Source organism: Triturus cristatus, chromosome 8 (genome assembly GCF_964204655.1).
Source record: "Triturus cristatus chromosome 8, aTriCri1.1, whole genome shotgun sequence".
Classification (NCBI taxonomy): domain Eukaryota; kingdom Metazoa; phylum Chordata; class Amphibia; order Caudata; family Salamandridae; genus Triturus; species Triturus cristatus.
Window position 1 is genome coordinate 15,118,051 of NC_140591.1, and position 17,943 is coordinate 15,135,993.

At 49.9% G+C, this 17,943-nt stretch overlaps 1 protein-coding gene across 2 annotated transcripts in view; it reads right to left on the bottom strand.

Moving 5' to 3' along the window:
* Nucleotides 1–17,943, bottom strand: part of LOC146799842 (pregnancy-specific beta-1-glycoprotein 7-like) — a 400,772-nt gene that overhangs the window by 309,987 nt on the left and 72,842 nt on the right. For both annotated transcript variants that reach the window (XM_085620734.1, XM_085620735.1), the window contains exons 3-4: nucleotides 4,300–4,539; nucleotides 206–445 (exon numbers count right to left, since the gene is read on the bottom strand). In XM_085620734.1, coding sequence (XP_085476860.1) covers nucleotides 206–445; nucleotides 4,300–4,539 — 480 coding nt within the window. The remainder of the gene's footprint in view (nucleotides 1–205; nucleotides 446–4,299; nucleotides 4,540–17,943) is intronic.

Here is a 17,943-nt window from a genome sequence, read left to right on the forward strand (position 1 = left end):
CTTGCAATGCTCTGCACAGCCCATAAAAGGCACTAAACACACCTTTGAGGCTAAAGTGACCTCCCTCAGACTCAGCATTTTACAGCAGCAGTTGTAACCCACTGAGCATGCTCAATGAGCTCCTTTCTGAATATACACACCTGACTCTGGATTCCCAGCCACATTCCAGCGCAGATACCCAAAGTTACACAAACGTGGTTCTTACCCATGCAGGTGACGTTTGTGCGGTTGCTTCCACTCTCGCTGATCTGGTTTCTTGCGGTGCAGTTTACCTCAACGAGCTCATTCCCTATTGGAATTTCCACAGATGAGGTCCTGTTGTCTTCCTCTTTCCCGTTCACGGTCCAGGAGAAGGAGAGGTCAGTCCCATTGGCCACGCGACAGAAGAGCTGGACCGTGCCCTTGGACCTGCACTTGAAGTCTACTTCTGGTACTGACACAGGATCTGAGAATTCATAAGAACAAAAGAAATGATCTTGGGGTCTCTGGATGGGACCATCACTGAGAGAGATCTGCTGATGGGGGGGTCGTTGCACGACATGGAACTCGTGAACTCGTGCACGCTTCTCGGGTGGATCGAATATTAGCCCAGCCAGCACTCTTGAGGGCTCTCAAAGGTTGGAATGGGGAGAGTGAGGTGCTGAGCCTAACCCTTGACCAGTGTCTACATGAACTGAATATGAACAAGCCGGGCAGAGGGAGGGCTGAGCTGCCGGTTGACACTATGAACTCCACCTTCATCAAACTGAGTTGATGCCAAGCCTGGTCTCAAGAAAGTAGTATACAATAGCACCTGTCTCATGGCTGTCACTCAATCACTACACTCACGGTGTAATCTCTGATGGTGACAGTACGCACACGTGATGCTCCAGCCGGGCCCTTAGCCAGCGTTTGCACTGGCACCCTGCCCCCCGGCTCACCCCTCCAAGGACCCGGTGGCCTCATCCTTCCACTGCATCCATCTCTGGGTTTGGAGTTGGAACTCTAGCCAGGCCATGAAACGAAGACCCTCCTCTAAGGGACCTCAGGTACAAGCTATACCAGCCCGCGGCTTAACACCCACCTCCACCGACCACTATACCTGGCCTTGGGCTCTGCCCAGTACATTCTGGGTACAGGGCCTGGCTTTCAGCCAGACCTTGAACTGAGGCCACAGCCTGTTCGCAGCTTCACTGATGTTTCAATAGCATTATTTGTGACATCCAATCACCTGCTGAAAGTGTTTTGACTCAGCACAATCAGGCTCACCCCAGGTATTCTTCCAAGATATGCAGCCTTATCTCTGATAGAACACGGTTACCCCATTATCTGGCATCCTGCTTACCTCATACTTCACACAGTGGGGACCAGTGTAAGGCCTCCTACACCCATCACCCCTCTGAGATTTAGTTTGAGGCCTTCAACAGGATATGGACAAGATTTGATCCGTTGTTAACATGGAACAGGGGGTGAGAGTGTGAGGAGTGAGAGGCCAGCCTGCAGGCAGGTGCACGGGTGCTCGTGGAACAGGGGGTGAGAGGCCAGCCTGCAGGGGCACAGGTGCTCATGGAACACAGGGTGAGAGTGTAAGGGTGAGAGGCCAGCCTGCAGGCAGGGGCACGGGTTCTCATGGAACAGGGGGTGAGAGTGTGAGGGGTGAGAGGCCAGCGTGCAGACGGGGGCACGGGTTCTCATGGAACAGGGGGGGAGAGTGTGAGGAGTGAGAGGCCAGCCTGCAGGCCGGAATGTCCCCCGTCTGAGCTCCACCCTCTCTTTGCTTCACCTCTCCCCCCTGTTCTATGTGTAGATGTGTGTGCATCTGCTCTCTGCACTTCAGAAACCTATCTTAACCCCGTGTGACCCTGCCTGCAGGCTGGCCTCTCACCCCTCACACTCTCACCCCCTGTTCCATGAGCACCCGTGCCCCTGCCTGCAGGCTGGCCTCTCACCCTTTACACTCTCACCCCCTGTTCCATGAGCACCCGTGCCCCTGCCTGCAGGCTGGCCTCTCGCCCCTTATACTCTCACCCCCTATTCCATGAGAGCACGTGCCCCTGCCTGCAGGCTGGCCTCTCGCCCCTTATACTCTCACCCCCTATTCCATGAGAGCACGTGCCCCTGCCTGCAGGCTGGCCTCTCACCCCTCACACTCTCACCCCCTGTTCCATGAGCACCCGTGCCCCTGCACGCTGGCCTCTCACCCCTTACACTCTCACCCCCTGTTCGACGACAACCCGTGCCACTGCCTGCAGGCTGGCCTCTCACCCCTTGTTCCACGAGAACCCGTGCCCCTGCCTGCAGGCTGGCCTCTCACCCCTTACACTCTCACCCCCTGTTCCACGAGAACCCGTGCCCCTGCCTACAGGCTGCACTTTCACCCCTTACACTCTCACCCCCTGTTCCACGAGAACCCGTGCCACTGCCTACAGGCTGGCCTCTCACCCTTACACTCTCACCCTGTGTTCCATGAGCACCTGTGCCCCTGCAGGCTGACCTTTCACCCCTCACACTCTCACCCCCTGTTCCATGGGCACCCGTGCCCCTGCCTGCAGGCTGGCCTCTCATTCCTTACACTCTCACCCCCTGTTCCATGAGCACCCGTGACCCTGCCTGCAGGCTGGCCTCTCACCCCTCACACTCTCACCCCCTGTTCCATGAGCACCCGTGCCCCTGCCTGCAGGCTGGCCTCTCACCCCTCACACTCTCACCCCCTATTCCATGAGAACCCGTGCCCCTGCCTGCAGGCTGGCCTCTCACCCCTTACACTCTCACCCCCTGTTCCATGAGCACCTGTGCCCCTGCCTTCAGGCTGGCCTCTCACCCCTTGTTCCACGAGAACCCGTGCCCCTGCCTTCAGGCTGGCCTCTCACCCCTTACACTCTCACCCCCTGCTCCACGAGAACCCATGCCCCTGCCTGCAGGCTGGCCTCTCACCCTAACACTCTCACCCCCTGTTCCATGAGCACCCGTGCCCCTGCCTGCAGGCTGGCCTCTCGCCCCTCACACTCTCACCCCCTGTTCCATGGGCACCCGTGCCGCTGCCTGCAGGCTGGCCTCTCACCCCTCACACTCTCACCCCCTGTTCCATAAGAACCCGTGCCCCTGCCTGCAGGCTGGCCTCTCGCCCCTTACACTCTCACCCCCTGTTCCATGAGCACCCGTGCCCCTGCCTGCAGGCTGGCCTCTCGCCCCTCACACTCTCACCCCCTGTTCCATGGGCACCCGTGCCGCTGCCTGCAGGCTGGCCTCTCACCGCTTACACTCTCACCCCCTGTTCCATGAGCACCTGTTCCACTGTCTGCAGGCTGGCCTCTCACCCCTCACACTCTCACCCACTGTCCATGGGCACCCATGCATCCACACCCCTAGGTACTTGCCGTACACTTGTGTAGATGTGAACTCCACCCCCTGCCAGTACCCGTGTGTGCCCATGCCTGGGCCTATCTTCCCTTCTCCTCTCGACTCTCAGTGCTATGTTCAGATTGGCACTCTCAGTGCCCAGGCCAAAGCTAATCTTAATATGGATGGCGGTGTCTACCAGACAGCGCCACCATATTAACAGTTTTTCCGCCCGGTTGACTCATCGACCAGGCGGAAAACCGATGGACCGTCTTTCCATCCGCCGGGGTCCCCCCGCCATAGTAATTTGGCGGGGGAATATTCATGCGGGCCGGAGGAAATGTCGGGTGGATCGCCAACGCCATGGGGGCAGTGGCTATCCGCCTGACATACTAATGGGCCTCTTAGACTCTTATCCTGAACCTACAAATCCATAACCCCAGTATCCTTACATGGACCCACAAACCCACAACCTGAGGCTCTCAATCTGGACCTAAGAACCCATAACCTCAGACTCTTAACCTCCACCTACAAACATGGAACCCCAGCAGACTCAAAACCATAGACTCTTATCCTGAACCTACAAATCCTTAATCCCAGAGACCTTACATGGACCTACAAACCCATAACCTGAGACTCTCAATCTGGACCTATGAACCCCTAAACTCAGAATCCGTATGTGGTGATACAAACCCATAACATGGTGGTCTCCATTTTGCCATACAAATCCATAACCTTATAATCCGTATGTGATCATACAAACCTATAAACTGGTGGTCTCCATCTGGACATACAAATCCATAACCTTACATTCTTAATCCGGACCTAAAAACCCATAACCTCAGGCTCTTTACCTGGAAGTATAGACAGAGAACCTCAGATTCTTCACCTGGATGTGCGTATCCCAGCCCCTCAGTCCCCTCATCTGATCTCCAGACCCTCAAACCTGGATGTTGAGACCCCAACTCTCGCGCTCCGCACCTGGGCAAGTGATATCGGTGGGGTCGCTCCACTCCTCGCTGATCTCGTTCCTCGCGCTGCAGGTCACATTTCTCAGGACAGACTGGTAGCCCCTCATTGTTTCCTTCGTGGGGGTCCATGACGGGGTCTCATCTAGGCTCCAGGAGTAGGAAGGATCGGTTCCGTTGTTCACACTGCAGGACAGCTGGACACTGACGTTAGGCCGACAGGTGTAATTCACCTCAGGGATGGACACAGGCTCTGGGAACGAGAAAGGTTACAGGATGTGAACTTGTGAGGTCTCTGTACAGGATGAGTGGTGGCTGCTGCGGGGTGAGTTACCACAGAATGAAACCTGTGAGATGATTCATGTGCTGGTGGGAGTCCTCTTCCTCTCACCTTTTGATAGTCTCCTTTTCTATATCTTTTCTCTTCTTTCTCTAAATCGGCTACCCTTAATGTTTTTTCTTCTTATTCCACCCAGTGCATTCAGAATAAACCAGAGACCATCACATCCGGTTCCACTCATACCCTGCCAGAATCAATCGATGGCTGAAACCTACGGTGGCCTGGCTGGTCTTGAAGGCAGGGCACGTGCTTCACTATATCCCTACTTCCGCTAGTGGCTATGATTGCAGAGGGTTCTGATGACAGACAGTTGTCCCTGTTCTGGGAGGATCAGGTTTACTGCCTCCTGAGCGTGTCTTCCACTGGCATGGCCAAGGCACTGAGAAGGACCTTTAGTTGCCTTTGATCCCCTTCAGATGCCAACTGATGACGACTCTGCAGGAGTGAGGACAGACACTCCAATGTTTGGCACAATCTCTTTAATATCATGACCAGGCGATGCCTATTACCTGCCTGTTCCCAATTTCAGAGCCATAGAAGACTTAATATTTCCTGAGCCCCACATTACTCCATTTTTATTCCACCCTCTTGCTCACCTGTCTTGTGAGGTTTTTTTCTGCACCTGTCTGGGTGGTAAACTGCTCATGTGGGTGTTGTCTAACCTTCTGCATCTCAGACTCCGGTTCAAACCTGCCTTGGAGCAGTCGCCAGCTGGACGAGTCTGGCTGACCCCCAACTCTGGGGCAGTAAGACTCAGGTACTTCCTGTTGACAATCCTAACTCTTGGTCTAATGCTTAATGGGCATTGATATGGGCACCACCCAACACCAAACACATCTGCACACAGTCGTGGATTTATTATGGACAGTGGTCTGTCCTCAAAGCCCCGGGCTTGCAAAGTCCTATTTTTGGGGTTGGGTAGGCTCTGTGAAATATTCCCAATGCTATCTCTGGACCCCAGTAAAACTGTCTACAATGGCTACTTTCTGCTGGTATTACTGGAACCCACCAGAAATGACCCTTCCCAGGTACAGGCTGGCCAAGCCCCAGCTCATACAGGCGGTGGCTTCTTGCTCCTTCTAGGAAGAGCCCCTGAGACAGCATCGCGAGACGCCTCATTTATTAAAATGTCTGTTTATATGCCTCAAGGCAATACATTCAACTGGTCTGTTTTTAATTCAGGCTTGAGTGTGAAGCACTTTAAACCTGACCCTTTAAATCTGACTCTCTAGTGCCGGGAAACCTCTTGAAGTCCTTCTTTGTGCTTTACAAACCTTGATTTTATTTAGTAGCCGTTTTAAAATTTGTTGACGAGACCCAATAGATGCCGGTGAGCTGTAGATAGAAAAACGTTCATACAGACAGTAAATACATATGATACATTTACATCAGAATAGGAGAGGGGTGCTCCATGTGCCAGGGGTCAGTCCAGCAGCTTGTCGGGAATCATCCCGCGGAATAAAAAGTTTGGTTTCATGGAGGCCTCTACGGAGCTCGGCTGGGGTCAGATTCTGAGAAACAAAACAAGATCTGTCCCTGACGAGCAGGACATTTCCCTGACCCTTGAGGACATGTCTGCGTTTCCTGGCTGGGACTCCAGGCCTCACACGGGAGTCCCAAGCAGGAAAGTGAACAGTGAAACCCTGGGAGCGAGTCCAGGAGGCAGGAGAGATGGTAGAACCTTGTGGTACCACTAGATGGGGCGCCACATGGTTGGAGAGGAGTCGGCCATCAATTTCCAAGTATAATGAAAAACAGGGACTGGACTCTTGAGGCCACTCACTCTACAGTTGAGAATTTTGAGGAAACGGCGCGGTTCACCGGGTCAAAGGCCACTGCCCGGTCATGGAACATAGGGATGCCGGAACCATCTTTATCCAGAATCCAGAGGGAGCCAGAATCCCACCCTGCCCTGTCTTATTCTACCCTTTGCAGTACTTATGGCCAGACCTAAAGTTGGAATTCTGTTACTTCCTAACTATGCTGTGGGCCAGGCGCATCATATTTCACCAACACATTCTGCTTCAAAAGTGACCAATCAGGGATACAAGTTTCACTAAAACTAAAACAAAAGTAAGGTGCATGAGGGGTCGGCTGAGCGGAGACCCGTCTTCTCCCCCTACTCTCTCACTGACTCCTCGGGCTTCACCCCGGTTGGAGTTCCCCTTCACTCCCCTGAACCAGTCTGCTTTGAAGTATGTGTGACCTCAACTTTAGGGGCTGTGATTCTTGGACGGAAATCAATAGGACTTGAGGGGTCCGGCACTCACCTGTGGTGGTGTCTCTTACAGAGAATTTGAAATAAGACAAACTATGAATGTGCGTGACGTCACGAGGCAGCATCCTGGCATCCCAATGGCAGGGGTCTGAGATGAAGGCCTTTACCTACTGTGTTGTGACCTTGGACACGCAGCGAACATGGAGCAGACAGCTCCCCCTGCTGGAGATCTTGATTGTAATTACAATATTGGTGATTACACCGATGAAACAGCAGCAGGTTTGAAAGTCAGGCCCAGGGGCCTTGGATTTATTCCATTATTTAAGGCAAATGCCTGACCGCTTTTGTCCCAGGATGCTCCTGGGTGGGGATGGGAAGCTCAGTTTCACATCACTCCTTTTGAGAAAGACTTCAAAAATGTGGGGGCATATCAGCAACGAGGCGATAGAAAATTATCGCCACTTTTGCGTCCGTTTTTGGGCGAAAAGCGGCGATAATTTTATCGCCTAATCAGCAAGGCCACGCTATCGCGTGAAACCTTGCATTAGCGCCTGTATTCCTAACGCCCAGCTTTGCATCTCTAGTGAGATGCCAAGTGGGCGTTCCTGACCTGACATGACAGGAGAAATGTCGCTAACCGACATTTCTCCAATCATCAAGCCCCACGCTATGAAGCATAGCGGCAAGAAAAGTAGCGATAACCCCTGTTATCGCTACTTTCCTTACGCCTGCTCCAGGACTGACTTAGCCATGATATCCTATGGAGGGTGGATATCATGGCTAAGTATGTGAGGCCCTATCAACAAGCTAACGCCACACTACGTGAGATTATCTCACGTTTGGCAGTTAGCGCTAGGATTTTTATCGCTTTTGAGATAAGCGTTGCTAATAGCACGCTAGCTCAGCGATAAAAATCCATGCTAGCCGGCGATAATTATCCTAGCACTAAGTGCGCTCGGCGATAATTATCGCTGGTCCTTGATGATATGCCCCATAGCAACTTAAAAATATCACACTAATTCGGTCCTTTGGGAACACTTCCCAGAGTCAGATCTTGTTAATGTCTCATTGCTACAGACGTTGGGGCTGCAGGTCATGTTTTTGGATTCCAGTTGTTTAATCACTATGCTGAGGTCTTAGGCTGTCATCCGAGGGCTCTTAGGAGCTTTTGATAGGTCACCTACTAAGAGTAAATAAGTAAGTACATTTATTGCATGAATAAGACACACATCTAAATAAATAAAACATCCCGAAGTATAGCATTAGATTATGAATGTGCATTAAACTAGTTAGAAACTTGTCACAACGGCCTGTAACGATTGTCTTGCCTTCTAGAGACGCTGGTGTTTTATATTTTTGAATGTTCCACTGTGTCAATAAAAACCTAAGGGAATAATTATTAGAAAATGACGCAGTGCGGCCCCTCAAGCCATCTTGCTGTGCTGAGCTGCGTCATTAGAAAAGTGCAGGGATGCGTTGTATTTACAATGATACGATGCAACGCTGTGCTTTCCTCTGCGCTGGTGCATAATGTGCAGCCTGGCACCAACACAGGCCTCCTTGCAATGTGGTGCAAGGGCGCAGTGGCAGGCAGGATTCTTTTTATGCAGGAAGGGGCACCTTCCTGCACATTAACAATCATTGGTGGCATATTCCTCTTTCTATTTGTGCTGCAGAAAGAGGAAAAAATAAGGAGAAATAAAGGTATTTCTCCTCATTGCACTACTTTAACGCCCCCCCTGGAGAGGTGTTAGAATCGGACACATTCCCAGGTTTCCAAAACCTTCTAAATCTGGGAATGCATCAGAATCCATGGGGGTTGCATGGGAACACCCACACCCCACCCATGAAACGCCTCTTTCAAGCACAGTAATGCATGTAAGGGGGCCATATTTACAAGGCCACTATAATCCACGCAGGGGGGCTTTGCGTGCCCTTGTAAATATGGGCGGGCATTGTGCGCCACCAGAGCATCAAACAGTGATGCTCTGGTGGTGCAAAGGGGCTTGTAAATATGCCCATCAGGTTCTAATGTATCTCTACTACTCCATCGTCACGGAAGGAGCTGGTAACTTATAAAGTGCTCGAGCAGATTACAAAAAAGAATCAGAGAAAGGTTGAACCTCATCAGCGTCCGCTTTTGATTTAGAATGAGAGAGGCCTTGGGGATGGTGGCTTAATGTTGAACGTCCTCAGTTGCATCTTGGCTGCATCATTGTGATCTCCGTTGCTTTGTATGTGCCGTAGCCAAGGAAGGCTCCCAGATCTCTGCGAACGACTATTTTGCGTCAGCTCAAATGCAGTCAGTACTCCGGGGTTCTTACCTCTCACAGGCACTTTCAATAAGAAGCCTTTAATGACTGAACCTGGGCTACTCTAACGTTTGAATAATACGCTAAAAAGGTTCCCTGTAGGCCGTGGTTAATTTGAGCCGTTGTTTTTCTGTGCTCGGCACCAGCACTAAATTGTTAACACTGCCGCTTGTCAGTCTGGCACAAGGTGGCGCTGTCTGGCTAGTTTAGAGATGACCACGACAACAGTAAATTATTAATTCAATATACATTACAAATGACTATTACCTGCTGCACAAGACATTCTTCTAACGTTGGTGTCTTGAAATAGTCAAAAGTGTCACACTTGAAGGAGTGTGATGGTTCCTAGTTGTGTCTCACTATCACAGGGAGCATGACGGGGACAATGTGTGGTGCAAGTTGCAGTGGCCTCTTGATGAGAGTCCTGACACTACTGGCGGTAGGATATAACTCTGGTCCCAGAGAGTCAATTCGAAGCATGTTTGTGCTTGTGATGTGGAGGCGGGAAGCCGGCGCAGCGTTCTATACATTCATCCTTGCACCGTGCCAACCTTCTTTACATCATAAACTAGTGCGCCTTATGTTAGAGTTGATATAAACTTGCTACCCACAAATCCGAGTGTGGGAGCCAGTGCCAGCCAGGGTTGATTGTTGAATGAACTCCCTGGCTCCTCAAGCCCCAGATATTTATAGTGTCTTTACCTTTCTAGCCTTGTGTCATCCAAAGAGACAAATTATCTTTTTTTATTACTCTTCTGCCAAATATAATGATTTAGTTTTTTCTTTGTTGATGTAAGCTTATTGTCACGGCAGTATGTTTTTAAGGTATTCCGTGCTCTTTGCAGCCCTCTGGGCGCTTTATCTAGGAGAGTTGCGTCGTCGCCATCCTGTAGTACGCAAATACTTAGTGGTATTAGTTTTGGGTGATACGTGTCTGCTGATATTGCGTTGTCCACATCCGATAAGAATAAATTAAAGAGCAGGGGGACGGGGATGCAACCCTCCTTAAGGCCTTTGTGAGTGGAGATCTTAGACAAAACTGACTGGTGATAAGCACACTTTTACCCATGCTTGAGTATAGAGAGAAAGGCTGGCGTCAGCAGATGTGCTGGAATGCCCCATTTTACTATTTTTTCCCGTAATCGAGCTCTGCGTTTGCTGTTAAAAGCTGAAGCCTGGCCAATGAAAGCAACAGGAAGGAGACTGTCTTTGGGGGAGACAGTTTTTGGACGAGCCTGAGACAGCCAGTAAGTTATCCTCTCTGGCGCAGCCTTTCCGAAAGCCTGTTTGGAAGTTCGGAGAGAGGCCTTTGCAATTCACTCAATGTCCATCATGGAGACAAAGCCCTTCCCTTCTATGTCCAGCAGATCGATCAATCGATAATGTGACGGGGAACAGTAAGAGTCCTTATTGTGGATGGGCACTGACAGTGAACCCCACTAACTATCAGGAATAAAATGATTTTGTAATCTATAAGGGAGTTAGGGGCATATTATCAAGACAGGCGATAACATTATCGCCACTTTAGTGGCAGAAAACTGCCGCTAAAACAGCGATAATGGGCTTGATAATAGGCTCTATTGAATTCCCATAGAAGCCCGGGTTAGACGCCCTTCACATCTAACCCGGGCTTCAATTGGAATTCAATAGAGCCTATTATCAAGCCCATTATCGCCGTTTTAGCGGCAGTTTTCTGCCACTAAAGCGGCGATAATTTTATCGCCTGGCTTGATAATATGCCCCTAAGGCTTTCCGCCCATAAAATTGGATGTGCCTTAAAGATTGATGCTGGGGGCATCTCCCCCCCACCTCTGCGTGAACCCCCAGTTTGTTCTGCTTCTGTTTTCTCCAAAGGAGCGCATTTGTTTGTAGTTATGGCTGCATAGTTTGGAGTAAACAAACTCCCTGGATCATGGGTGCCCGATGCTGCTGGTAAATGCGATGTTCATGTTATAGGAGGAAGTCTGTTGCCCCGCCTCCTTTGCTGAGGCCAGTGTTTGTTTGACAAGTCTCCACAATCTGCGCAGATCTCTAGATATGCAAGTTCGTCATCATCAGAATACTTTATTTGCAAGTTTCAACTGTATTTATCCAACTGCTTTCAAGTGATTTCTGTTTTTCCTGCCACACACTTTTGTATGCAGAACAAGTAGATTTTATTTCTTATTTTATAACCAGAATGTACTTAGCCTTCCCATTCATTCTTATCACTCTGTGTAGTTGTTCTTTTCAAACTTTTGTCTCTTTTGAGTAAGTTCCCCAGTCTCTCCTGGTGGATCACCAAGATTCCAGCGGGGCTGGGTCCCTGGTGACCATGCCGCGAGAGTGCCAGACCTTCCTGCGCAATCATTGGCGCAGACCAAGTGTTCACGCAAGTGTCTATCCCTTGTAAAGCACTTCTTGCCAATATCAATTGTGAACCTAAAAGTGCCTTGTATATATTGTTAAGTGTGTTTCCTCTGCGCCGCTCCTCGCGGCATCCCTTGTCTCTTGCGCCGCTCACCGTCTGTCCCACGAGCACTCATGTCCCATGTTTTTCCGGGTTACGCTCACGTTTATGGTAAACATTGCTGACAGCCTGACACTGGTCCCGCGCCCATTATTCGTCCTCAATACAGATGACTTCTTGCACCTCTTAGCTCTCCTGGAGTCTCTCTTTTCTTTGGTTGCAGCTTTATGTGCGTGTTTTATTGGACGGTCCTCTAAACATGACCTGTTGAGACATTGTATTTGTTATATGCGGCAGCGCCGGTGTCATTTTTACCTCCTCACCTTGCTTTACCACAATTGTTTCTTTTAGTGGGGAGCCCAACCAGAGATGTTTATTTATCTCCATCTAACCCTCCGGGTGGGCTCTGCTCTGGCTGGAGCCCCATCTTCAGCGAGGGTCCATCTCTCGTCAGTCCAACATTGATGCGTATGTGCGGCGGAGGCAGTCACCATCCAACAGCTCTGTTACTTTGAAGTCTCCAGTGAGGGTGGATGCTTCCTCTGTTGTCCAGGTGTGACCTAACACCCCCTGTGTCTGCAGAGACCAGTGGGTTTAATTTGAAGGGGGGTCATTCAGAAGGTGGACAGTTCGAGTTTGGAAGTCCAGGCTGCTCCTGGCTGCCGCTAATGGACAGCCTTTTGATCTACTCTCTGCCGCGGACATAGGCCTTCAGCGACGTTCCAATAAATGTTCTCTCCCTCTGTTCTCTCATAATTTAGCATTTTACTGTACAGAGGTGCGTTTAAATTGTCTGTTATGATCCCAGACTCTCTCTGCGGTTGGAGAGCGTGGTAGGAAGAGCTCTGGAAATGTCTGTCTTTTTATTGGAATTTGGGATTTCCATATGGCCTCCATGTGACCAGGTTTGCAAGCCTTTGTTGAGTGTTTGAGGGAGAACTAAAGAGTGAGTATTAAACCTGAAGGGGTCTCCACACAGGCTCTAGGCATCCCTAGGATGTCCGTGTGTCCGCCCCTCTGATGGTCCTTGGGCGGAGTCATCGCTGCCTGATGGCGATGATCGCTCTTCTTAGGTTGGATTCAGTGGCGTTGGGATCCCGCTCCAGTCATTACCATGGGGGGTTTAAAGGCTGCAGCCTTGATGCCTTTGGACTCCAGGTTTTGTGATAATAGTAGCGCCTTCAGGAATCTAATGATGTTTGCATGGTTTAAAATATCATTTCACCCCACAGATATGACACACTGGTTGAACCCGTGGTCTCAGCTTGTCTTCTGAGGGTCTTTTCTCCAAGCGATCGCCGTGGTTTGTAGCGCCCTATGATCCGAAGGCGTAGCTGGCGGATCGCTGTCACTCCATCTTCTGGGATGTTACCTTCTCTACGTTATTTATGGTCGATTGTAGGTTTGCTGTCTGTATTCTTCTCTGTGTTGGGACTGACTACTGCGCTCTGTTGATTGACCTGTCTGCAGGTTCTGACCGTGCCCTCTCCTTAAGCCAGAGATCCTTTATTCACTTGATTTGTGACCTTCCTGCTGAGTAGGGTGGTTTGGGTATTGGGGTGTCGTGTCTGCCCACACGGGAGTTTCCGTTGAGTTGGGTTTCCTGATCCAGTTTGCTCCCTCTGTGGACTGTTTTCCATTTGTGATTCTTCCCACTGAAGGTTACGTCCCAGAGGCCTCTTTAATCAGTCTCCACTCCTGGTTCCTTTTAACATATGTCAAAAATGTAAAAGATTTTCCAAGGACTAGTTGGCCCCCTTTTGCCATTCTGTTGTTGATGCCAATGTATTTTTTTTGTCCAGCTTCTTCGTCCCTTTCTTGTTTCTCCTTGCTAGAGCTGGAGCCTGAGAGTTTGGTGCCCATTTCCATATATATAGAGGGAGCCCCTTGCATCTGTGGGTGACTTCTTTGACACCCTCCCTGCCCTAGGGCACTCTTTAGGGGTACAATCATTTCTTGAGGCAAATCTGTGGTCTCTGCCGTGATAATTACTCCAGCCAATGGCATCGCATATTGTTCTCCCTCCTCACCCCTCATCTGCTTGACTGTGGACGTGTTGTTGTTACCCGACTCCTGAAGTCTCCTATCATTGTATAAATCGTCCCTGGAAGTGTTGCTAGTATGTACATTAAAGGGTCACTTTGGTATTCATAGAAGTTAGGAGTCCTAACTTTACTACTACTACTGAGAAAAATCCTAATTTTAAGGCATTTAGGAGTCCTAAAGTTAGGAGTCCTAACTTCTGTGAATACCGAAATGAGTAATTGCCTTCTGTGAATACCAAAATGAGTAAGTGCCTTCTGTGAATACCAAAATGGTACTAAGTTTAGGATTTTGTCTTGAGTTAGTTCTGTGAATCGGGCCCCGTGTCTTCATGTGTGTAACACTGGTGCTTGACAACATTCTGCAGTGCTCACCTTGTCATAACAAAAGTAATCATGACTCCCTCCCATCTTCATTTTCTTCCCAATGGAAGAGACCACCTCCTTCTGCCTGGGTGGAAACCGTGCAACCAGGAATACATGGGAGACAGTTCAGCACCAACGTCTGCTCCCTTGGAACCTCCCAGGAGGAGCCGGGGCCGTTGTAAGACACGAGCCTCGAGTGGGCCCCTGGTAGAGTGACCAGACAATAAGAAGTCACCCCACAGCCTCCCGTGGACTGCATGTCCTGCCTGGAACCCCAATGCTTCACGCCGCAGAGGCTCAGGGCACTACAACTGTGTGACTGACCCCCATGGCAAACACTGAGACCCCCCCACCCTTGTTATATTATGTTATAATGATTTGTAAAGCGCTTGAATACCCGGAGGTGTCTTGGCGCTGCTTCAGTATTAAGGAGATCTGACTGTGTGATGAACAGGTGGGTAATTATCAGTTAAATAGCCAGGTTTTTAGGGCTTTTCTGAAAGCCCAGAGGTCTGGGGTAGCTTTAATGTGGGCAGGGGGGCATTCAACAGCAAATGAAGCTCCTACCTGCCCCACGAAGCACGTGCGAAGGTTGGAGCAATGATATTGTTTGCATTGATTGGCCACAAGTGTCTGGTTGGGCGGTACCAAATGAAGCTCTGATGCAGGTGCGTAGGGCCTGTACCACGCAGGGCCTTATGAGTGATACAAAAGGCCTTAAAACGAATCTCTGGCTGACTGGTAGCCAAGGAAGCTGGCGGAGAGCTTGCTTGTCTGACTGAAGTTTAGGAATGCCCATGAGCAGACAGGCTGCTGTTTCCTGAAGGACTTGAAGTTTGTTAAAGAATTGTTTAGGAATAGACTGTTACAGTAATCTAGACTGGACATGACCAGTGCCGTCATAACTGTTTTCTGTGAAGTTCCCGGAAAACAGGGAGGAATCTTCTTTGCTGTTTTGATTATAAAAAATGCAGACGAGGTGAGGGGTTTAACTTGGCCGCCATTTGTCCAATTATTATCCACCTGAATTCCCTGGCTTTTTACTTTTTTTTTGCCGGGTCAGGTGGGTGCCCAGTCCTTGAGGCCACCAGGGTGGGGACTAAAAGGACGTATCTCTGCCAAACAGAAGGACTTCTGTTTTTCCTGATTCGAGCTCCTCCATTCGCTTATTGCCAGCAGCAGTTCGGAAGTTCCTGAATCTGATGTTTGTTTCTCGATATCACTAGCTAGGGAGGCGACAATCTGGATGTCGTCCACATTTGATGTTAGGGAGAAGCCAAGTGATTTGAATAAAGCCACCAGTGGTGTCACGTAAACATTAAATAAGGTGGGACTTAGTGAAGATCCCTGTGGGACTCTGCAAGGGAGAGAAAAGGGGGAGAATTCAAAGCTTCGACTGATACTGAGTCTTCTCTCTCACTTAGAAAGGATTTCAGGATTGCTAACGCTTTTCCTTGATTCCTATCCCAGAGAGTCGGTTGATCGAAACTGAGTGGCTGACAGTGTCGAACGTTGCCGAGAGATCCAGCAGCTTTATGGCAGCTTCCCCCACTTGTCGAGAGTGGATCTAAGCGCCTCGGAAGCTGCGATCAGTGTGGTCTCTACTGTGGTCGCTTCTGAAATCGAATTGCGTTGGGTCAAGTAGCTCATTGTTGTTTATAAATGTCGAGAGTTGATGGCTCATTCATTTCTTGGTTATTTTGCCCGGCGGTGGGATCCTAGAATAGGTCGGTGGCTACCAGGGTCTTGTGGGCTGAGGTCGGTTTTATTTATGAGGGGGAGAATCAATACCTTTTTCCATTGTTTAGGGAAAATACCTGTGTTAAAAATAATGTTGAAAATTGTAGTTAATTGATTTGCAAATGGTATCAGTGGCCCTTAATGATATATGGAGAGCTGGGGTCAGTGGGAGAACCTGACGTTGCTGCATTTATCAAGTCAGCTGCTTGATTTCTTTTGAGAGGGGATAAGTGGGGTATATTACTTCCTCAAAGGGTCTAGGATCAGTTCGGAGTTGTTTGATTCGGGGTTGTTGTGGGCCGAGAAGGTATTGTAAGCCATTCCCCCCACCCTCCTGTTGGGGCTGGCTAATACCTTCACAGCTCCCTTCCCTAGGGGTACTAGCCACGGGACCCTCTTAGCCCAGGTGGGCCTGACTAGTCTTGAGTGGTGCCCACTCGCCTCCATAAACAGTGCCATGCATAGGCCACAACGCCCCTTGAAGGGGCAGCCTGGACAACAGAGAGGCCTCTGCTTTCAACAAATCTTTCATCATCCTACCACTTTCCTCTAGAGCCACCTCTTGGGTTTATCATTCTATTTTGATCTTCTTCCTTTTTGCTTTTATTGTTTTTTGTTATTTCCAGAGTGTTTGGGTTGGAGGAAGGGGGTGAGTTTACTCCTCCTGTTATGTCCTGTTTTTTGTAACTTCTGAAAGTGACCAATGACGATTGACAGCAGCCACCCGGGCCTTCTTTACTGTGACGTTTGCTCGTTTCATAATTCACTGTTTAAAGGTTCAATTGTATTGCATTGTTATAAAAACCTAACAATAAGATTTGTTACAGAAGCTTCGATTAAAAACGGATTCTTTTTTTATTTGACAGCTAGGTGTGGGCTCTTAGCACTTGCACTGTGAAGTGGTTGATGGAAATTAAATGCAGAAAGGCACGTTTTGGTCTCGTGTATATCTCTTTCCTTCACCTTGCCTCCTCTACTTCACACCACCCTCTTTGCCTCTCTCTGTTTCTACACCTCTAGGCACCTATGCTGTCTCTCTGGCTCAACTCTCTCTACCTCACCTGTGTTTACTTCAGCTCTCTCAATACTCCACGTCTGCCCATGTCTCTTGTTCTCACTTCTCTCTCTTTCACTCTGTAGGTGTCTCTACGGCCCCACATCTTGACCCATATCTCTACCTCAGTTCTCTTTACTGCAGCTTCTTTCTATGTCTCAATACTCTGTTTCCTTCTCACCCTCCGGTATCTCTCCTTCAGCTACATCTCTGCCCCCCACCCCTTCTCTCCTTACCTCACCTCCCTCAATCTCTCTATACCTCTCCTTTCTCCCTTTCTCTCACTCTTGCTCGACCGCATTGCTCTCCACCTCACCTTTCTCTCATTATTACATCTCTCTCTTCCCCACCTCTCTCTCTCACCATCTAACCTCCCTTTTTACCTCACCATTTGCTTTCTACCTCACCTCCCCACCCACCCTCCCTGCTCAACTTCCACTTCCTCTACCTCACCTCTCTCACTACTTTACCCCATACTCACTATTGCTCACTCTCTACCTCTGTTTCAGCCAGTTTTGCCAGTCTTGCAGGTGAGACGCGCCGGGACTTCACTGGATACAGAGTGAGTGCAGGCATTAGGCTGCGGTACCCCCGGTAGCGGTGCGTATGAGTCCAGCATTAGGCTGAGATCCCGCCGGCAGTGCTGTGGAAGCGGCCGACATTAGGCTGTAGTCCCCCCCGCAGTGTTGCGGAAGCGTCCGGCATTAGGCTGCGGTTATCCAGCAGTGGTGCAGAAGCGGCTGGCATTAGGCTGAGGTCCCCCGACAGCGGTGCGGAAGCGGCCGACATTTGGCTGCGGTCCCCCCAAAAGTGGTGCGGAAGCGGCCGGCATTAGACTGTGGTCCCCCCAAAAGTGGTGCGGAAGCGGCCGCATTAGGCTGCGGTCCCCTGACAGTGGTGCGGAAAAGGCTGGCATTAGACTGAGGTCCCCCGACAGTAGTGCGGAAGCAGCTGGCATTAGATAGGCCTGGGCTAAAATTCCGTTCCGCTTGCGGAAATTGCGATAATTTGACATTTTCGCATTCCACGGAGAGCGCGAAAACGTCAAAATTTCCGCAATCCGCATTTTACCGGAAGTGTTTTGCTTGCTCGCGCTGTAAAATAATACATTCTCGCGTGCGCGCAATCGCCTTACC